Below are 23,422 nucleotides of genomic sequence, written 5' to 3'. Positions count from 1 at the left end.
CCCCAGCCTGCATTTTGCTTAGTAACATGTTTATTGGTGAAAACAGAAGGTACGTCTTAGACTTAATTAAGTATTCTTCTGATCCGGGCATTACAGGTTTTATTTTCTTAATTGATTTCGAGAAAGCTTTTGATAAGCTCGAGTGGAAGTTTATACATAGAACATTATCTTATTTTAAGTTCAGCAAGAGTCGAAGACAATGGATCCGGGCTTTTTACAACGATAGCAACGCCTGTGTTTGTAACAACGGTCACTCCATTGGTTCCTTTCCGCTTCAGCAGAGGATTGAGGTAAGGTTGTCCACTGAGTCCTTATCTTTTCATTCTGGCTGCCGAAGTATTAGCTCTAAAAGTTTACAAATAATATAAATGTTAAATGCATAATTATTAGTGGTCAGAAAGTTAAGGTTTTACAATACGCAGACGACACCGCTTTTTGTTTTTTTGCTAGATGATAGAAAGGAGTCCCTCACTTCAACTATAAGGGATTTAATTTGCTATATCAGGCGTCGGGCCTTCAATTAATTTAACCAATTCCAATTTGTTTCAAATTGTTCAAACATGGGCGTCCAGTGATTTAACACCTTTTGGATCATGTGTAGTATCTGTTCCCTTTCGAGGGGATTGGTGATGCACGCCCGACGATGATCACACGGTCACATTCCCGATGCAAGGGGACTGGGGTTGAGAGCGGAGCAGTCGTTCGTACGTAGTTTGGTTTTCTTAAAAATGACCTTTTTGTCCGATAAACTTATTGTCATAACATTGCCCCTCACGCTAGTTTTTTAGTCATCCGAGTAAGCTTTTGAAATTTTTATTTTTTTATTTTATTTGGTCTGGCAACCCGGACAAAATTAAACGGTCAACAAGTATCAGTCCTATTAGTGAGGTTGAAGTTACTCATATGGAAAGTTTCATTAAGAATTTAAAGTGTACCTGGGTTAAACGATACTGCAATGATATACATGGTCCCTGGAAAGTGTTTTCGACATTGTGTTAGGTCCATTTGGCAAAATCTTTTTGTTCAGTGCAATTGTTTTAAGAAGATATTCACAATATTAATAATGCGTTTGTTAATCAAGTTGCATATGCTTGGGTGTTACATTAACTTTAACAGTCCAACTGAGAATTTCGGTAATCAATTCATCTGGAATAGTTCATCAATTCATCTGGAATAATTTCTTTATTCCTGTAGATAATGCGGTGGTTATGTATATCACCTGTTTAAGATGAATGTATCATGTCAGCGACTTGTTTGATCAGTTCGGTAGTCTAATGGCCTATAATTGGTTCATGCGCCGAATTCAGATAGATTCCCTTTTTCGCTATACTTTGGCTGTATAAACACTGAATCAATTAATCACAACTGCCATTGACTTAACACGGTCATGAATGCTATTTCGATTTCTCAATTCATTTATTCTAAGATGCTTTCTCGTATTACTAAGAAACCTGCAGCATTAGGAAAATGGAATAAAAAGTTCAAGGTTTTCACGGAAGAGAACTGGCATTTGTTTTTATTAAATGCCGAGTTCTACTGTTTGTGATGTAAAACTGCTTTATTTTCAAATCCGTTTTTTACATAGAATATTTGCGATAAACAAACTTTTGCTTAGTATGGGTGAACTAAGAATAGCCAGAGTACCGTCTATACAACACAGGATGAAAGTCTTGTGCACTTGTTTTGGGATTGTCAGTTCACATCAAAGTTGATTTTAGAAGTGGATAATTGTTTTTTTAAGAAAGTAATTTTTCTTTCACAAAAAATGTATCTTTTTGGCTTTGGGAATGGATGTACTGTTACGTTGGGGTGCTCCGTTAATAAATAATGAACAACAAACAAAGAGACACTCCAGACATAGATATAATTCTAGAGTAAAAGCTTTATTGCTGGAGTGTATCTGAAGTACACTCTCTGAAGTCTGAAATCTTAGTCTTTTACATTTTAAAAAACTAAAGTATTTAAATCATTTCAACTTCCTGTGAGGGGGCGATAACCTCTCTGTGACATAAACTCTTGGTCTTACTTATAATTACAAGGCACATAGGAGAGTGCTATGACTAACCATATTTGTAATACACCTGAGATGCAACAGGTTGTCATCTGTGCTTCAGCATGAATAGTTCATGGAATTAAGACAAAGGGGGCTTCTACGAATATCATGTGGGTGTAGGGTGAATAAGTCATGAACAGGAAGTAAGTAGTTACTCTTAAGACAAAGAGGCATGGGAGCAAATGTTTAAATTAATATGATGGGGATATAACTACATACTACATTTTACCCAAATAACTATTTAATTCCACATGGGAACAATCGTATTTACCAAAATAGTCGCCAAAACAAGAATCTTTGTATGGAGGAATTCTTTATAAATTTAAATTTGCAATAAACGGTGAAAAGTATATTGACCTCAATCCAACAAAGAATAATAAGAACAAAGTTAATTTTATGCACATTCAAAATGTTTTCTCTAGTTGTGTTGACTTATTTCGTTAGCTGTTGTACATATGTTTCGTGTGGTTGTAGTGGTTTGTTTAAGCATGTCCATTCAAGCTTTTGGCTGTGCCTCATCATTGGTCACTGCGAGCTATAATAGTATTGTATTAGTATTTACTACGTTATGCTCTATTTCATTCTGTAACAGAAAGCAGATTTTGAATAGTTCCAATAATTATAGCAAATAGAAGTCTTATAATAATAATTATAATAATAATAAATTCACCATCACCATCACCATCACCATCACCATCACCATCACCATCACCATCACCATCACCATCACCATCACCATCATCATCATCATCATCATCATCATCATCATCATCATCATCATCATCATCATCATCATCATCATCATCATCATCATCATCATCATCATCATCATCATCATCATCATCATCATCATCATCATCATCATCATCATCATCATCATCATCATCATCATCATCATCATCATCATCATCATCATCATCATCACCACCACCACCACCACCACCACCACCACCATCATCATCATCATCATCATCATCATGGTTAGAATGTAATCATACAGGTTAAACATCATCATCATCATCATCACCATCATCGTCGTCATCATCATCATCATCACCATCACCATCACCACCACCATCACCATCACCATCACCATCACCATCACCATCACCATCACCATCATCATCATCATCATCATCATCATCATCATCATCATCATCATCATCATCATCATCATCATGGTTAGAATGTAATCATACAGGTTAAACATCATCATCATCATCGTCATCATCATCATCATAGTCATCATCATCATCATCACCACCATCATCATCATCATCATCATCATCACCATCATCGTCGTCGTCATCATCATCATCATCATCATCATCATCATCATCATCATCATCATCATCATCATCATCATCATCATCATCATCATCATCATCATCATCATCATCATCATCATCATCATCATCATCATCATCATCATCATCATCATCATCATCATCATCATCATCATCATCATCATCATCACCATCACCATCACCATAAACCATAAACATCATCATCATCATTTTGCCAAATATACAAAACATGTCGATAATGGTCGCTCTCGCATGTCGAACGTTGACTATTGCTTTACTGTCATGGCCAATGATAAGAAATATCTCACATGCACTTATCATATCTTTTTGAAAATATATTGGAGGGTCAGAATCTTTTAGGACTACAAAAAATATTTAGTTGTTTATTGGTTCATTGTTGACGAACACAATATATAGGCTTAATCATCATGAGGCTCCACAATTACCTCCATTAATCACTAAGACAGTAATAAACTTACCTCACGTTACCTCCTCCACGAGGCTCACCTTGATAATTACCTCTATTAATCTCTAAGACAGTAAATAAACATACCTCACGTTACCTCCCACATGAGGCTTACCTCCAAAATTATCTCCAGTATCACAAAGGCAGTAAATAAACATATATCACGTTACCTCCTTTGTGAGGCTTACCTCCACAATTACCTTTTTACATAACGACAGTATTAATCTTTCCTCATATTACCTCCTCCACGAGACTCCCCTCAGCAATTACCTCTATGAATCACTAAGTCAGTAATAAACTTACCTCATGTTACCTCCTTCATGAGGCAGAGGCTCCCCTTGACAATTACCTATATTAACCACTAAGACAGTAATAGACTTACATCACGTTTGTTACCTACGCGACGTTGTCTCCCTTCACGGTTACCTCTGCTTCAAGGCATAGTTGTATTGACTTGTAGCTGCAACTACCTCAATTCCAAAGCAGACCAAACTATAATATGATGACTTGCTGGCGGTGACTACTGGTAACAAACAGCTCTTCTATGTGTTTTCCTATATTTACCTACAACGAGAAACATCCTTTCACGTAAAGGAATTAAAGGTGAGTCCGGGATCATGCTAAACATTATCAAACCGTCAAGAAATCAAATGAAATAAAACCGTGAAATATTTTGAAGATCACACCATCTTTGTCGATATTACACATGAAATGCTCCGGACATTAACATTGTAACTTGCGTAGGTGGTTTATATATTATAATAAGATACTATTTTACCTGGAAGAAATGTTCAGAAGACAATTTTGGTTCGAGTATTCCGACCTTAAAAGCGTCTAGTCTGGTATTAAAGTGATATATACGAGAAACCATTTATGCTGATTTAGTGTATCACAAGAGATGTATTACTCTGAATAGAACATTGTTGATAATATTTTTCATTATAACATTCATAATTGTTTATGTTATGTTAAAGTATAGTACATAGTAGCCAGGCCTAACGAGAGGGGGGTTTGACATCAGTATATTACAGCCCGGGACCGCGGTTAATTGTGGGGCCCTGGAACATAATGCATAAAGATTAGTAATAATAATAATAATAATAACCCGAAACCATCGCATTCGTTTATAGGAAAACAGAGTAGTAAAAAAGTCCTTTATATGATTAAATCGTATATTAAAAGATCAAACATGACAAATTCGGCTAGTTTTGCAGTCCCACACGCTAATCGAAAGAAAGATTTAGCATTGGAGGCTGCATATGACTGTTCTTCATTCGAAATTATTATCATTGAACAAAACAGAGCAACAATACTTTTGTTGGTATTTTCTAATAATACGGAGCCAGCTTGTCACCCTTCATATCACTTGCCACTCCTCTCCACTTTTGGATTTTACTTCAATCGACTATTTCAGATCTTATGCATGCAGTAGATACTATAGTTGAGCGAATATCATAAGAAGCAGTGAAATCAGACCACGGCTAAAGTATGCTGAAGTGGGTCTTCATGCAGGACAAATACACAGTTTTCCTTTCTTAAATGTACGGTGGTTTGATAAGGACATTGGAAAGGAAAGAAATTGAGATCAAAAGTCAACAGTTTGACTTATTAAGTCAATAATTTGAAATAAAAAGTTGACTACTTATCTCAAAATCTTTCTTTCCTATGTCCCTATTAATCCACTGTAGAAATGATAATCCGAATTGTAAAGAAAAATGATTTAAAACTGTCCATTAGATAAACACAAGATGTGAAGCGAAGTTTTAAGCCATTCGATTTTTCCCACATGTTCATGTGGTAAATTATAATCGTAAAGACACGTTTCCACATCCATATTTACTCGCATTAACGTCAGCAGTTCTACGCATATGTTTCAATGTACTTGATTTTCGAGATCTAACTTTACAAGTTCCATAAAAGTCATTAATACCACACCGAAAATATGAAAGTTCGGTCAGCTTCTGATTAATATTCCTTCGCAGCCAACTTTAAGCGAGGTTTGGTAAAACATATGTCTACGTCATTATTGTACCTTATTGTTTTGTGACTAAATGTTGTAAAAAAGTAACCGTTAAGCTAAATGGGTTGACGGTCTAATTCTTTCCACCTTTCAATTCATTCTAATGAAACTATATAAACTAAGAAGACCGATCTTAATCATCATGATCCGTTTCATCTTAAATTTTCTAGTTTGTTTCAGCAAATTTTGATAATTCTCTCCTCATCAGCTGCACCCAGCCTTTGATATTTCGATTCAGTGTGTGGTGTATACTCTGGATATTCGTTTCTTTCATGTATATTTTCAGGTTGACTTTATTCTGGTGTCTGTTGGAAAGAACATTTATAAAGTTACAAACGTTGATCCAGTTCTCTATTCTCATGAAGCACATTTTTGAATGAACAAAAAAGACATGTTAGATGTCGATTCTTTGTGTAATGTTTTTTCAGCGAACAAATCCCTTCTTTTCTTTTCTTTTCTTCTTTCCATTCTTGCCTGTTATGTTCCCTGTTCTGACCTTTGTTGTTTATTTTCTTTTTTTAATCATCTTAAGTTGGCATTGCGATGTCTTGTCAACAACAGTACCATTATCTCGTTAAAATTCTTAATTTTTCTTCTTTCAATTCCGTAAAAGGAAATAGTGAACAAGTTTTGCACTTTAGTTTAATGTATATTGGGTTTAAGAGATAACTTCTACTAATTTATATACTATTACTTGAGCTAAATTCAGGCAAAAACTATCTTTAAAGTTATAAATATTATATGCTACTTGGTCATACATAAAGTCAATACAGGAAGATGATATCCTTGGTGGTATTATCAAAGCTGAATGTACCATTTAATTGTCGTTACATCAGAGTATCCCGACAACAACATTTATATGTTACTAGTAGTAATCATATTAAAGTAAGGAACACTGAGATATACTTACCAGACCATAACAAAGCATCTTTCCCGACCGTGATGTAGCTACAAGTAGTTTCTCTCCCTCCTCTGTCATCAATGTTGTTATACACCGTGCTGTATCTTCTGTCCGTTTGGTTGTCAACAACTGCTGACCATCTTGACTGTACTGTGTGATGATAAATTTTGCAGGATGACATACACTCGATGCCCACAAGATGTATACAAAACCTGCCCTGTCTGCACATATACTCCAAGGATACGTCTTTCCGTCAATAGCTGGTATCGGAAGCTTGTATAGTAACTCTCCCTCTGTTTTAGATGTATCCATGGTAACAGCGTATGCACATCTACTCTTTTCATCGCATATCAGCAGAACGCCTTCATGATAAAGGATATCTCTTGGGCATTTTATAACCTCTGGCAGCTTCAGAGCTCGAATGAACTTCAATTCTTCATCAAATATGAATAGCGATCCAATAGATGAACCTACAATGATGTGGCCACGTATAGTATCAGTAGTTATACAACTCGCATATTTCTTACCCACCGTTTTGATGTCACCAAAGAAGGACGTGATGTTTTTTTGAGTCAAGGACCCACCATGAATATTATAAACAACAAGCTGATTGGACTTACACACCGAAGCTATCCTATCACGTGATAAAGCAGCACAGTAACGAATGGGAAGAGAGCCCCCTTTGCCTTTATCTATCTTGTTTTGACGAATCTGACGTCCTTGTCTGTTTATCACTGTGATAAATGAATGGACAGATGATGACATCCCAGAGATGACGTTGTTACCAGAGCCAGTACTTGTTATACCAGTTAAACAAAACCAAGTACCTTTGATCACATCAATATCAACAACAGATTCTACATTATCCGATATATTTACTCTATCAGTACACAACATTGGTAGATCATCCATTGTTATATCAGATAAAGATTCCATTTCTGGAAAATCTTTCATAAGATCCTCAACTAGGGGTTCGCTCGCAGCTCTTATATCAGGAATGCACTGTGCGTCTGTCCAGTGGTTGTGTGATTCAAGGACACTCGAAGCTATAGTAGACATATTTTCAAACTTATTGACCCATTGATTACAAAGATCTGATAAGTTTTGTGTTTCTCTAAGCTTGCGTTGCTGTTGTTCTTCTATTGTTTTATTTCTCTCATTCATTACAGCATCAAGTTTGTTCATTGTTTCGTCAATCTTTAATTCACTGTTTTCTATTTCATTTTGTTTGGTTTCCTCTTTCTCTTTTGATTCCCTAATTTTGATTTTAATCATCCTGTCGTACTCGTCTCTTATTTCTCTAATCTTCTCTTCCATTTCTGTTTCTAATTTTTGCAATTCTTTTCGACTCCTTTCTTCAAGAACTGTTTTGAATCTGTTGAATTCTCTCTTTTCTTTCTCTTTCTTATTCTTTAACTTCCTGGTCTGATCTTCGTACTGTGTTTTCCATTTTGCTTTTGTATCTGCAACGACTGATGTAAGTTCTTCATTTACTTTGTTTATTTTATCAGTTAAGCTGGTTACATTTTCTTTCAGTTTTACAAGTTCTTCCAATCTCTTCTGCAATCTCTCTCTTTCTTCTTTCGACACATTCGCAACGTCTTGTAGGTCATGACCTTTGTGTTTTCCATACGTACATGTCACACAAACAGGGAGATTTCCACAAGTACAACAACATAACTGAGCTTTAAATTTTGTATGAACATGGCACCTAAGGGCTTCCTTCAATGATGCAAGTTTTTCTAATGTGAGACTCTTTCCTTCAACATCTTTCAGAGCTAATACATTTCCCCGATGATCAGCAACCATCTTGTTGGTCGAGTGGAATTGATAACACTGGACACAAAGAAAATCTTTGCACTTAAAACAGTATGCTGTAACCTTTAACTTCTTTGAACAGCCAACACAGACCCTAACTTCTTCATTTTCAAATGTTTTCTGTAGCTGAATAAACTGCAGCATACTTTTCATATGGAAGTCAGTCTTGAACCCATCTATCCTATTGTTTGGTATTTTACAGACATCTTTGCAAAGAGGACATTTAAATGTCCCAACCTGTCCTTCTAGTATAGGTTCCAGACATGGTTTACAAAATCTATGTAGACACGGTAATAGTTTCGGTTCTTTAAACAGATCCAAACAAATGGAACATTCAAAGAATTTATCTTCGATGTCTTTCCAAGGCGATGGGCAGGCCATTTTTGTCGCGAAATTTAAGCTGTAAAGAAAAATATCATGTTAAATGTTTATTACTATCATCATTTGGATTAACAAATTGAGAGCAAGAAAATTAAGTAGCAAGACCTTCAATGAACTGAATTTAAAAGCTGTTCTTTTTAACTTACGGTATGACGGGTATTTCTTTGCCCTATCAAGACAGAAGTCTAGATATTGGTGCAACTCGATCACTGGCATAATGGAACTGTTCGGATATTGCTGATGGCAAACCCAACCACACTGACTTTGATAGTGCTGGAACTTTGTTACCTGTTGACCTCTTTTAACCTCTACCAATTTCAATCATGAGGCATTTACCAAGTATGACATTTATTCAACTTGTGGTTGATGAGATATATGTGTTTTCAAGCTGTTTTTGACTATTTCCCATTACGCCCCACCAAATCATGAATATGAACAAGGTCAAAGTTGTTGAAAAGAGCATATACTTACTATATAGTTACATCACCATACCAAGTATGAACTAAATCAGACATAGGTTTGAAAAGATATTGCCATTATATGAATTGTACGTTTACCCCGCCCACTCATCAATATGCATGAAACGGGAAGCACAAACAATAGAGAACATTTAACCAACAAGGAGCATCTACCTACTGTACCAAGCACGACATTGACTCAACTAGTTCTTCTAGCCATCACAAACACAGGCGCCCCCCCCCCCCTTGAACACACACACGCCGGTATGGAGGGGAGCAAATTCAACTCCCCCAATCGATTAAGGTATGGCGTTAAAAATTGTGTTGATGGGCCAGAGGAGAATGATAGATTTTAAGTAGGGGAGAAGGGGGGGGGGGCTGCACTTGGGTCATTGTAGTAGACACTTTGTCGGGATGTAGGAGTCCACACCCAGAATTTTATGTTTTCTAAGCGTCAACTGGTGTAATCTTAGGTATAAACTTTTGTCTGTACAAGCAGGGGCATCAATCACGGCAGGGAGGGGGGGGGCAGGGGGGCACATTCCTCTTTCTGAGAGGTGGAAGAAATAACATCAAATTTCTCCACCCAGGTTTAGTGGCTGGCTCCTGTAAGCACTAGCCCATTATCAGGCTCATAATGACTCGTGTATCTCATAATACATCTCATTGTGCTATGAGATAATTGGTTATTAATGTTTCATTCTCAATTGCTCAACCCCCAATGAAATTACAACTTCAACTGGGTTGAAGATATAAGAATTACAGATTTCATTTATAGCGTAAATTAACTGAGGAACCGGGCCCATACACCGGTGAGGCTATATGCTGAGCAAGGAGATAATGAAAGCCTGCAGCATTCGCTAATCTCCATTCTAGTTTATTTTATTTTATTTTTATATTTTTTTATATGTTGTTTGTCACGTACAATATAAGCAATATAACATTATATGTAAATTATATTTTGATTAAGATAATGTGAATGCTTAGGCAGTGAGCACTATTTCACTTAGTTTAAGCAAACTGTTCATATCATTTCTTCTGATTTCATTAGTCAGATTAGTGCAGTGAAACCTCAAGTTCCTAGGCACGTATTGTAGGAATGGCGTTCCAAACAATAAAACACAGGGTTAATTATAACTGATCATTTTTTTAGAATAACAATTCACGTAGAGAACTCCTAAGATTTTATCGTGAACAGTGTAGAACTTTATTACTAAACTATGGCTCATGGATATATTTATTACGTCTATATGTACTTTTATGTTGGCCTCAGGGCCGTCTTAACGCATGGGCCCACTGGGCCCTGGCCCAGGGCCCCGCGATGCCGGGGCCCCGCAATCGTAGTAATCCCATGTCTTAATCTGGGAGGAAAACTTATTGAATAGGCCATTATGCCTGATTGAATTCGATACTTGACAACTTGTGACGAGAGTTGGTGAAACACTTGAGAGTTTGACATTAAATATTCGAATCTGAGTTGGCAACCCTGGAATATACAATGCCCCGAAGGCTAACAACACCAGACAACTCGGACTTAATAGGCTCTCTCCCATATGCATAGAAAGCGACATCCTCAAAATAATTGACTTTCAGCCAATCATACAACAGTTTACGATCAAGAAATGCCGCAAATTTCGTTAGTTTCCCCAGTTGAACGACTCAACACAAGGGTGTTACAAATGGTGAGTCCAGTATTGTTAGGGAAGGGATGGAGGGCAACTAGAAGATTACTCTTCTATAATGTATTTCAGCTTTTAGATATATCATGTATGTTATTCAGCTAAAGTTTTATGCTTTATGCGCGACATAGGGAGGAGTGGTAAATGCAGGCATGTCTATGCTTGAGCGATTGTCAAGGATGTCAATTTTTCACGCAACTTTTTTTCGGACTCACTTGATTGAGGGGCCCCGCTCCATTGCCGGGCCCAGGGCCCGGTGATCTCTTAAGACGGCCCTGGTTGGCCTATCAGTTTTAATGTCAGCTCCTATATAACAGTACCCCAATGTTTTAACTAACATTATTGAGGCACAGTCCCCTACTTGGCCCACCCACTCATTTCATCCCCCCCCTCCTTCCCCTAGTAAGTCCCTTCTTGGGATGTAGAAGAAATAATGATAACAACTTATTTACACCTAAATTCCCCATATGGCTTCTCCACTTCATACAGGCTACAGCTATCATAATAAAGCCCTGGTGTGCTTTTATATCTTCATTTACCTGTGTAAACAGTGAATAAGGCAGAGCTTATTACCTTAAGTCCTTCATTCAATTCATCTAATACAATTCTGCTAATTGACCTTTTTTTTTGTAAGTGTAAAATTCTCAATCATCAGATCTCAAAATAAAGAATTTTCAGATTCAACTTACAAGGCATGCATGGGATGTGCCATTTCCGGTGATGTTACCAACAATGCTTCTTAAATGTACTTATGATACCATATGTTTGCATGTTGTAGACATCTGTATAACAAGGTGATTTTATTCTTGCATGCAAAGTTTAAGAATGTTTACCTTTTTATGTTTAAACAGTTGACTTGTAATGACACTAAATGATGATTCGAAGTTTACTCAATCAGTCAGTTTATAACTTCAGGGTTTAGTGAATTCGGTATCATGGCTATGACCTCGATATCTGGGGTCGATACCTCAACTTAGCCACTGGACCCCGTCAGGAGCCTAAGGCGGTCCCCTGGACCCTACCCGATACAGCCTTTGCGCCAAGACGCTCACTCCTTCATTTGTATGCATGTTAAGTTATTTATGTCCTCCCCCACCCACCCCACCCCCACCCACCCCACTTTTCAATGGGGATTGATTCCCCTGTGTAAAGTAGCTCTGAATGCAATATTGTGCTAATAATATAACTCCCCAACTGATTGGGGTAGTGAATCTTTATTGGAGGGCCATATATGAAGGAAGTATGATGAGGGGTAGGCTTCTGTGGGTTATTGAAGCCAACTCCCATGTATGGGAGGGGGTGAGCTGGCGGTCCTAGGAAGAAAAATGAACAAGTCATTTGTTGCATTCTGAAGCATGTTGAGACTATAATTTATTATTTTATAAGTATCTCTAGACGGAAGGTTGTGCTTATAAATAATATCCTACTGTATTTCCAACATTTCCCTGCACTAATGGCTGAACCTTTATGAGAATTGGAAATAGTTTCTATATTTTATATTGTAAATATTAACGCACCATGTGACGTCCAAACGTATATTCTTTCTCTGGGGAAGTCCACAGACCCCCTATAGTTGGGAGTCAGCTACAACGATCTCATGGCCATATCCACTCTTTTACAAGACCTTAATTCACCTGTGGCTTCTCCAAGAAGCTTGATGTCCTTATACTTAAACAGGGCAGATAGTTATAGTCATTAAACATTACTACCTTCATGTGGCAGCTCTTAAAATTGGTATCATATGTCATTTGATCTGACTTTTATTGGGAAGGTCTTATGCATTACTATCAATGGCAGAAGCAATACACATGTACAGTATATTATAGTCTTATTCCCGTTTGTAATATGGTGTTTATTATATTGGAAATAGTGTTGCCTAGGTACTTCGAAAGTATTCCATTAAGCTGTTAAATACCTATCATAGAACATTATTACTGTACTCTATTCAGAACTCGCTCTTTAACGCCGTAATTATCTACTGTACTTCAGTTTTATAACCAACCCTAACACCATTCAATACTTCGGGGTTAAAATGGCCGAAAGCTATGATACACTGTGTACCTTCATGCACACATTGAACTCAGAGACCTATCGCGGAACAGATATATTTACTAACCTTGTCCTTTTAGCTTTCAGACAATGGAGTATTAAGGCGTCTTTGTATTTCACGTTGAAATATCAAAAGCACTTGAATCATACTTTATCTAGTTGCTGTTGTTGCATTTGTTGTTTTTTTTCAAAGAAACTGAATGAAAATACAACAGACGAGACGCAAAGTACCGGTGAACGTCCAAAACCAGGCGATAATAATGGAAATCCCCTGTTGATAATTTGGGTGTTAGTGTACTTAGCAATTGCCTAACACCCTCCCGTAACTTGTTTAATGGCATATTTGTGCAGAGCACTGATCTACACTCAGTGGTGCACAGCTGTATTTCTACACTCGGTGCGTACACATGCACACAAAAATCAATACAGGGTTTGCGAGTAAGCATAGTAACGATGTTAGTTGAATAATAATCATAATAACAACCACAATAATAGTGATAATAATAATAATAATAATAATAATAATAATAATAATAATAATAATAATAATAATAATAATAATAATACTATTACTACTACTACTACTACTACTACTAATAATCATAATCATAATAATAATCATAATCATAATCATAATCATAATAATAATCATAATCATAATCATAATCATAATAATAATCATAACCACAATAATAGTGATAATAATAATAATTATGATAATAATAATAAAAATAATAATCATAATCATAATCACAATCATCATAATCATAATCATAATAATAAATAATAATAATAACAAACTTTTGCTTAGTATGTGTTAACTAAGAATAGTCAGAGTACCTACTATACAACACAGGATGAAAGTCTTGAGCACTTGTTTTGGGATTGTCAGTTCACATCAGAGTTGATTTTAGAAGTGGATAATTGTTTTTTTAAGAAAGTAATTTTCTTTCACAAAAAAATGTATCTTTTTTGGCTTTGTGAATGGATGTACCCACCCATATAACTTTTTAATTCTACATGGGAACAATCGTATTTACCAAAATAGTCGCCAAAACAAGAATCTTTGTATGGAGGAATTCTTTATAAATTTAAATTTGCAATAAACGGTGAAAAGTATATTGACCTCAACCCAACAAAGAATAATAAGAACAAAGTTAATTTTATGCACATTCAAAATGTTTTCTCTAGTTGTGTTGACTTATTTCGTTAGCTGTTGTACATATGTTTCGTGTGGTTGTATGTCCATGTCCATTCAAGCTTTTGGCTGTGCCTCATCATTGGTGACTGCGAGCTATAATAGTATTGTATTAGTATTTATTACGTTATGCTCTATTTCATTCTGTAACAGAAAGCAGATTTTTAATAGTTCCAATAATTATAGCAAATCATCATCATCATCATCATCATCATCATCATCATCATCATCATCATCATCATCATCATCATCATCATCATCATCATCATCATCATCATCATCATCATCATCATCATCATCATCATCATCATCATCATCATCATCATCATCATCATCATCATCATCATCATCATCATCATCATCATCACCATCATCATCATCATGGTTAGAATGTACTCATACAGGTTAAACATCATCATCATTTTGCCAAATATAAAAAACATGTCGATAATGGTCGCTCTCGCATGTCGAACGTTGACTATTGCTTTACTGTCATGGCCAATGATAAGAAATATCTCACATGCACTTATCATATCTATTTGAGAATATATTGGAGGGTCAGAATCTTTCAGGAAAACAAAAAATATTTAGTTGTTTATTGGTTCATTGTTGACGAACACAATATATAGGCTTAATCATCATGAGGCTCCACAATTACCTCCATTAATCACTAAGACAGTAATAAACTTACCTCACGTTACCTCCTCCACGAGGCTCACCTTGATAATTACCTCTATTAATCTCTAAGACAGTAAATAAACATACCTCACGTTACCTCCCACATGAGGCTTACCTCCAAAATTATCTCCAGTAATCACTAAGGCAGTAAATAAACATATATCACATTACCTCCTTTGTGAGGCTTACCTTCACAATTACCTTTTTACATAACGACAGTATTAATCTTTCCTCATATTACCTCCTCCACGAGACTCCCCTCAGCAATTACCTCTATGAATCACTAAGTCAGTAATAAACTTACCTCATGTTACCTCCTTCATGAGGCTTATCTCTACATTTACCTATTTTTATGACGACAGTAATAAACTTACCTTACGTTACCTCCTTCACGAGGCTCCCCTTGACAATTACCTCTATTAACCACTTAGACCGTAATAGACTTACATCACGTTTGTTACCTATGCGACGTTGTCTCCCTTCACGGTTACCTCTGTTTCCAGGCATAGTTGTATTGACTTGTAACTGCAACTACCTCAATTCCAAAGCAGACCAAACTATAATATGATGACTTGCTGGCGGTGACTACTGGTAACGAACAGCTCTTCTATGTGTGTTCCTATATTTACCTACAACGAGAAACATCCTTTCACGTAAAGGAATTAAAGGTGAGTCCTGGATCATGCTAAACATTATCAAACCGTCAAGAAATTAAATGAAATAAAACCGTAAGATATTTTGAAGATCACACCATCTTTGTTGATATAACACATGAAATGCTCCGGACATTAACATTGTTACTTACGTAGGTGGTTTATATATTATAATAAGATACTATTTTACCCGGAAGAAATGTTCAGAAGACAATTTTGGTTCGAGTATTCCGAACTTAAAAGCGTCTAGTCTGGTATTAAAGTGATATATACGAGAAACCATTTATGCTGATTTAGTGTATCACAAGAGATGTATTACTCTGAATAGAACATTGTTGATAATATTTTTCATTATAACATTCATAATCGTTTATGTTATGTTAAAGTATAGTATATATTAGCCAGGCCTAACGAGAGGGGGTTTGACATCAGTATATTACAGCGCGGGACCGCGGTTAATTGTGGGGCCTGGAACATAATGGATAAAGAATAATAATATAATAATAACCCGAAACCATGGCATCCGTTTATAGGAAAACAGAGTACTAAAAAAGTCCTTTATATGATTAAATCGTATATTAAAAGATCAAACATGACAAATTCGGCTAGTTTTGCAGTCCCACACGCTAATCGAAAGCAAGATTTAGCATTGGAGGCTGCATATGACTGTTCTTCATTCGAAATTATTATCATTGAACAAAACAGAGCAACAACACTTTTGTTGGTATTTTCTAATAATACGGAGCCAGCTTGTCACCCTTCATATCACTTGCATCTCCTCCTCATCCTTGGATTTTACTTCAATCGACTATTTCAGATCTTATATATGCAGTAGATACTATAGTCGAGCGAATATCATAAGCAGCAGTGAAATCAGGCCACGGCTAAAGTATGCTGAAGTGGGTCTTCATGCAGGACAAATACACAGTTTTCCTATCTTAAATGTACGGTGGCTTAATAGGGACATTGGAAAGGAAAGAAATTGAGATCAAAAGTCAACTGTTTGACTTATTAAGTCAATAATTTGAAATAAAAAGTTGACTACTTATCTCAAAACCTTCCTTTCCTATGTCCCTATTAATCCACTGTAGAAATGATAATCCGAATTGTAAAGAAAAAATGATTTAAAACTGTCCATTAGATAAACACAAGATGTGAAGCGAAGTTTTAAGCCTTTCTCCCACATGTTCATCTGGTAAATTATAATCGTAAAGACACGTTTCCACCTCCATATTTATTCGCATGAACGTCAGCAGTTCTACGGAAATATGTTTCAATGTACTTGATTTTCGAGATCTAATTTCACAAGTTCCATAAAAGTCATTAAAACCACACCGAAAATATGAAAGTTCGGTCCGCTCCTGATGAATATTCCTTCGCAGCCAACTTTAAGCGAGGTTTGGTAAAACATATGTCTACGTCAATTGTACCATATTGTTTTTTGACTAAATGTTGTAAAAAAGTAACCGTTAAGCTAAATGGGTTGACGGTCTAATTCTTTTCACCTTTCAATTAATTCTAATGAAACTATATAAACTAAGAAGACCGATCTTAATCATCATGATCCGTTTCATCTTAAATTTTCTAGTTTGTTTTAGCAAATTTGGATAATTCTCTCCTCATCAGCTGCAGCCAGCCTTTGATATTTCGATTCAGTGTGGTGTGTACTCTGGATATTTCTCTCTTTCATGTGTGTTTTCCAGGATGACTTTATTCTGGTGTCTGTTGGAAAGAACATTTATAAAGTTACAAACGTTGATCCAGTTCTCTATTCTCATGAAGCAAATTTTTGAATGAACAAAAAAGACATGTTAGATGTCGATTCTTTGTGTAATGTTTTTTCAGCAAACAAATCCCTTCTTTTCTTCTTTCCATTCTTGCCTGTTATGTTCCCTTTTCTAACCTTTGTTGTTTATTCTCTTTTCTTAATCAATTTAAGTTGGCATTGCGATGTCTTGTCAACAACAGTACCATTATCTCGTTAAAATTCTTAATTTTTCTTCTTCAATTCCGTAAAAGGAAATAGTGAACAAGTTTTGCACTTTAGCTTCATGTTTATTGGGTTTAAGACATAGCTTCATCTAATTTTGTATACTCTTACTTGAGCTAATTTCAATCAAAAACTATCTTTAAAGTTATAAATATTATATGCTACTTGGGCATACATAAAGTCAATACAGGAAGATGATATCCTTGGTGGTATTATCACAGCTGAATATACCATTTAATGTCGTTACATCAGAGTATCCCGACAACAACATTTATGTTTCTAGTAGTAATCATATTAAAGTAAGGCACACTAATATATACTCACCAGACCATAACTAAATATCGTTCCTGCATATGATGTAGCTACAAGTAGCTTCTCTCCCTCCTCTGTCATCAATGTTGTCATACACCATACTGTATCTTCTGTCCGTTTGGTTGTCAACAACTGCTGACCATCTTGACTGTACTGTGTGATGATATATTTTCCAGCACTATACCACAAGATGTATACAAAACCTGCCCTGTCTACACATATACTCCAAGGACACCAAGTCCCTCCGTCAATAGCTGGTATCGGAAGCTTGTATAGTAACTCTGCCCCTGTTTTAGCTGTATCCATGGTAACAGCGTATGCACATCTATTCTTTTCATCGCATATCAGCAGAACGCCTTGATGATAAAGGATATCTCTTGAGCGTTTTATAACCTCTGGCAGCTTCAGAGCTCGAATGAACTTCAATTCTTCATCAAATATGAATAGCGATCCAATAGATGTACCTACAATGATGTGGCCACGTATAGTATCAGTAGTTATACAACTCGCATATTTCTCACCCACCGTTTTGATGTCACCAAAGAAGGACGTGATGTTTTTTTGAGTCAAGGACCCACCATGAATATTATAAACAACAAGCTGATTGGATCTACAAATCGAAGCTATCTTATCACGTGATAAAGCAGCACAGTATCGAAACGGTTGAAGAGAGCTCCCTTTGCCTTTATCTATCTTGTTTTGACGAATCTGACGTCCTTGTCTGTTTATGACTGTAATAAATGAATGGTCAGATGATAACCTCCCAGAGATGACGATGTTACCAGAGCAAGTACTTGTTATACCTCTTAAACAAAACAAAATACCTTTGATCACATCAAAATCAACAACAGATTCTACATTATCCGATATATTTACTTTATCAATACACAACATTGGTAGATCATCCATTGTTATATCAGATATTGATTCCATTTCTGGAAAATCTTTCATTATATCCTCAACTAGAGGTTCGCTCGCAGCTCTTATATCAGGAATACACTGTGCATCAGTCCAGTGGTTGCGTGATTCAAGGACACTCGAAGCTATAGTAGACATATTTTCAAACTTATTGACCCATTGATTACAAAGATCTGATAAGTTTTGTGTTTCTCTAAGCTTGCGTTGCTGTTGTTCTTCTATTGTTTTATTTCTCTCATTCATTACTGCATCAAGTTTGTTCATTGTTTCGTCAATCTTTAATTCTCTCTTTTCTAGTTCATTTCGTTTGGTTTCCTCTTTCTCTTTTGATTCCCTAATTTTAATTTTAATCATCCTGTCGTAATTTTCTTTTATTTCTCTAATTTTCTCTTCCATTTCTGTTTCTAATTCTTTCAATTCTTTTCGACTCCTTTCTTCAAGAACTGTTTTGAATCTGTGGAATTTTCTCTTTCCTTTCTCTTTCTCATTCTGTAACTCCCTGGTCTGACTTTCGTACTGCGATTTCCATTTCCTTTTTGTATCAGCAACGATTGATGTAAGTTCTGCATTTACTTTGTTTATCTTATCAGTTAAGCTGGTAACATTTTCTTTCCGTTTTACAAGTTCTTCCAATCTCTTCTGCAATCTCTCTCTTTCTTCTTTCGACACATTCGCAACGTCTTGTAGGTCGTGACCTTTGTGTTTTCCATACGTACATGTCACACAAACAGGGAGATTTCCACAAGTACAACAACATAACTGAGCTTTAAATTCTGTATGAACATGGCACCTAAGGGCTTCCTTCAATGATGCAAGTTTTTCTAACGTGAGACTCTTTCCTTCAACATCTTTCAGAGCTAATACATTTCCCCGATGATCAGCAACCATCTTGTTGGTAGAGTGGAATTGATAACACTGGACACAAAGAAAATCTTTGCACTTAAAACAGTATGCTGTAACCTTTAACTTCTTTGAACAGCCAGCACAGACCCTAACTTCTTCATTTTCAAATGTTTTCTGTAGCTGAATAAACTGCAGCATACTTTTCATATGGAAGTCAGTCTTAAATCCATCTATTCTATTGTTTGGTATGTTACAGACATCTTTACAAAGAGGACATTCAAATGTCCCAACCTGTCCTTCTAGTATAGGTTCCAGACATGGTTTACAAAATCTATGTAGACACGGTAATAGTTTCGGTTCTTTAAACAGATCCAAACAAATTGAACATTCAAAGAATTTATCTTCGATGTCTTTCCAAGGCGATGGGCAGGCCATTTTTGTCGCGAAATTTAATCTGTAAAGAAAAGTATGATGATTAGTGTTTATTACTATCATTATTTGGAGTAACAAATTGAGAGCAAGAAAATTAAGTAGCAAGACCTTCAATGAACTGAATTTAAAAGCTGTTCTTTGTAACCTACGGTATGACGGGCATTTCTTGCCCTATAAACACAGAAGTTGAGATATTGGTGCAACTCGATCACTGGCATAATGGAACTGTTCGGATATTGCTGATGGCAAACACAACCACACTGACTTTGATAGTGCTGGAACTTTGTTACCTGTTGACCTCTTTTGACCTTTACCAATTTCAATCATGAGGCATTTACCAAGTATGACATTTATTCAACTTGTGGTTGATGAGATATATGTGTTTTCAAGCTGTTTTTGACTATTTCCCATTAAGCCACACAAAATCATGAATATTAACAAGGTCAAAGTTGTTGCAAAGAGCACATATTTACTATGTAGTTACATCACCATACCAAGTATGAACTAAATCAGACATAGGTTTGAAAAAGATATTGCCATTATATGAATTGTACGTTTACCCCGCCCACTCATCAATATGCATGAATGGGAAGCACAAACAATAGAGCACATTTAGCCAACACGGGGCATCTACCTACTGTACCGAGCACGACATTGACTCAACTAGTGCTTCTAGCCATCACAAACACAGACGCCCCCTCCCCCGAACACACACACGCAATCACTATTGCAAAGTTACCAAGCCTTCAACATCATATAACCACAAAGAGTCACTCAGTGGCATGAGCAGCATAACAAAGTGGAGGAATGGAGGGGCAAATTCAACTCCCCCAATTGATTAAGGCATGGCGTTAAAAATTGTGTTGATGGGCCAGAGGAGAATGATAGATTTCAAGTAGGGGAGAAGGGGGGGGGCTGCACTTGGGTCATTGTAGTAGACACTTTGTCGGGATGTAGGAGTCCACACCGAGAAGTTTATGTTTTTTAAGCGTCAACTGGTGCAATCTTAGGTATAAACGTTTGTCTGTACAAGCATGGGCATCAATCACGGCAGGGAGGGGGGGGGGGGCAGGGGGACAAATTCCTCTTTCTGAAAGGTGGAAGAAATAATATCAAATTTCCCCACCCAAGGTTTAGTGGCTGGCTCCTGTAAGCACTAGCCCATTATCAGGCTCATAATGACTCGTGTCTCTCATAAAGGGGGCTTTGAAAACATTGTGCTATGAGATAATTGGTTATTAATGTTTCATTCTCATTTTTCTCAACCCCCAATGAAATTACAACTTCAACTAGGTTGAAGATATAAGACTGACAGATTTCATTTATAGCGTAAATTAACTGAGCAACCGGGCCCATACACAGTTAAGGCTATATGCTGAGCAAGGAGATAATGAAAGCCTGCAGCATTCACTAATCTCCTTTCCAGAATTTTTTTTTTTAAATTTTATATTATGTTGTTTGTCACGTACAATATTAGCAATATAACACTATATGCAAATTATATTTTGATTAAGATAATGTGAATGCTTAGGCAGTAAGCACTATTTCGCTTAGTTTAAGCAAAATATTCATATAATTTCTGCTGATTTATTTAGTCAGATTAGTGTGCGACCTCAAGTTCCTAGGCACGTATTGTAGGAATGGCGTTCCAAACAATAAAACACAGGGTTAATTATAACTGATCATTTTTTTAGAATTACAATAAAAGTAGAGAACTCCTAAGATTTTATCGTAAACAGTGTAGCAGTTTATTACGAAACTATGGCTCATGGATATATTTATTACGTCTATATTTTTTATGTTGGCCTATCAGTTTCAATGTTAGCTCGGGCATATCAGTACCCAAATGTTTTAACTAAGATTATTGAGGCACGGTCCCCATACATGGCCCACACACTCAGTTCACCCCCCCCCCCTTCCCCTAGTAAGTCCCTTCTTAGGATGTAGAAGAAATAATGATAACAACTTATTTACACCTAAATTCCCCATATGGCTTCCCCACTTCATACAGGCTACAGCTATCATAATAAAGCCCTGGTGTACTTTTATATCTTCATTTACCTGTGTAAACAGTGAATAAGGCAGAGCTTATAACCTTAAGTCCTTCATTCAATTCATCTAATACAATTGTTCTAATTGACCTTTTTTTTTGTAAGTGTAAAATTCTCAATCATCAGATCTCAAAATAAAGAATTTTCAGATGCAACTTACAAGGCATGCATGGGATGTGCCATTTCCGGTGATGTAACCAACAATGCTTCTTAAATGTACTTATGATACCATATGTTTGCATGTTGTAGACATCTGTATAACAAGGTGATTTTATTCTTGCATGCAAAGATTAAGAATGTTTACCTTTTTATGTTTAAACAGTTGACTTGTAATGACAATACATGATGATTCGAAGTTTACTCAATCAGTCAGTTTATAACTTTAGTGAAATCGGTATCATGGCTATGACCTCGATATCTGTTCTGTTCTGATTGTTTAGCTTAGTAATATAACAACGGCAATAGATATACAAAATTAACGATAATACTAATCACTATTGCAATTTTTCTCTATTATATCCCTCTTAATGTTATATCAAAATACTGATGAACTAAGGAGACATTTTTGAAATTATGACCTTTATGCATTTCTAAGACTTACCGTACCTTACTTTAATGTTTACCTTTTCCGGTACTCTTGCATCAAGTTATCAACCTAGCCAGATTTTTCTTTCCTGCGCTATTTCGAGTCGGACCAGAAGGAAATACATGATAATACACACTGTACATTGTACGTATATGTAGCCTACAATGGATACAATGCACGGAACTTATATAAAATTGAGATTGGACTTTGATTTCACGAGAACACCCACGCTGAACTGATATGATTGGTATTTTACATCAAAAGTATACATTGCGTATACTATAAATAATAAATATATGAGATAACGCAAACGATGAGTCTCTACAGGACTATTTAATCGATCCCCATAGGCCATAGGGGAACTTATAAGTGACAAGTAATAATTGAACATATATATATATATATATATATATAGCGATGACTATGGCATTGTTGACGATAAAAAGTTTAAGAATTACAGTGTGAGCAATTTAACTAAATTTCGGATATCTCGAAATACCGGACGACAACGAGATATCTAAAATTATATTTCATATATCTGAAATTATATTTCAGGCATCTGAAATTTATATTCAGATATCTCGAATTCAATTTCAGATATCTGAAGTAGAATTTAAGTTATCTTGCAT

At 36.0% G+C, this 23,422-nt stretch overlaps 2 protein-coding genes across 5 annotated transcripts; both read right to left on the bottom strand.

Moving 5' to 3' along the window:
- Nucleotides 1-4,495: 4,495 nt before the first annotated feature.
- Nucleotides 4,496-13,548, bottom strand: LOC139966071 (uncharacterized). Its single transcript, XM_071968736.1, has 3 exons — nt 13,200-13,548; nt 6,757-8,965; nt 4,496-6,151 (listed from the first exon to the last, which is right to left on the bottom strand). The coding sequence occupies exons 2-3, from the start codon at nt 8,944-8,946 to the stop codon at nt 6,140-6,142; spliced, it is 2,202 nt and encodes a 733-aa protein (XP_071824837.1). The 5' UTR covers nt 8,947-8,965; nt 13,200-13,548; the 3' UTR covers nt 4,496-6,139.
- A 2,196-nt stretch (nt 13,549-15,744) lies between these two features.
- LOC139966052 (uncharacterized) lies at nt 15,745-23,325 on the bottom strand. 4 transcript variants are annotated; one of them, XM_071968714.1, is made up of 3 exons: nt 22,809-23,325; nt 17,976-20,178; nt 15,745-17,383 (listed from the first exon to the last, which is right to left on the bottom strand). In XM_071968714.1, exons 2-3 carry the CDS (start codon nt 20,157-20,159, stop codon nt 17,372-17,374), a joined length of 2,196 nt encoding a protein of 731 aa, XP_071824815.1. In that variant the 5' UTR covers nt 20,160-20,178; nt 22,809-23,325; the 3' UTR covers nt 15,745-17,371. The 4 variants fall into 4 exon arrangements, with proteins under 4 accessions (XP_071824815.1, XP_071824810.1, XP_071824823.1 ...); XM_071968709.1 differs by having other exon boundaries at nt 22,814-23,325; XM_071968722.1 differs by having other exon boundaries at nt 22,819-23,325.
- Between the last annotated feature and the right edge of the window lie 97 nt (nt 23,326-23,422).

Source organism: Apostichopus japonicus, chromosome 1 (genome assembly GCF_037975245.1).
Source record: "Apostichopus japonicus isolate 1M-3 chromosome 1, ASM3797524v1, whole genome shotgun sequence".
NCBI lineage: Eukaryota > Metazoa > Echinodermata > Holothuroidea > Aspidochirotida > Stichopodidae > Apostichopus > Apostichopus japonicus.
Note: the sequence above shows the minus strand (reverse complement) of the source record. Positions and strands in the feature narration are given on the sequence as shown.

Coding starts and splice junctions, on each gene's coding strand:
- LOC139966052 (XM_071968700.1), bottom strand. CDS start 22,850: ATGCAAGAGTACCGGAAAAG. Junction 20,179..22,830: donor ATGCAAGAGTACCGGAAAAG/GTAAACATTAAA, acceptor TTTTCTTTACAG/ATTAAATTTCGCGACAAAAA.
- LOC139966071 (XM_071968736.1), bottom strand. CDS start 8,946: ATGGCCTGCCCATCGCCTTGGAAAGACATCGAAGATAAATTCTTTGAA.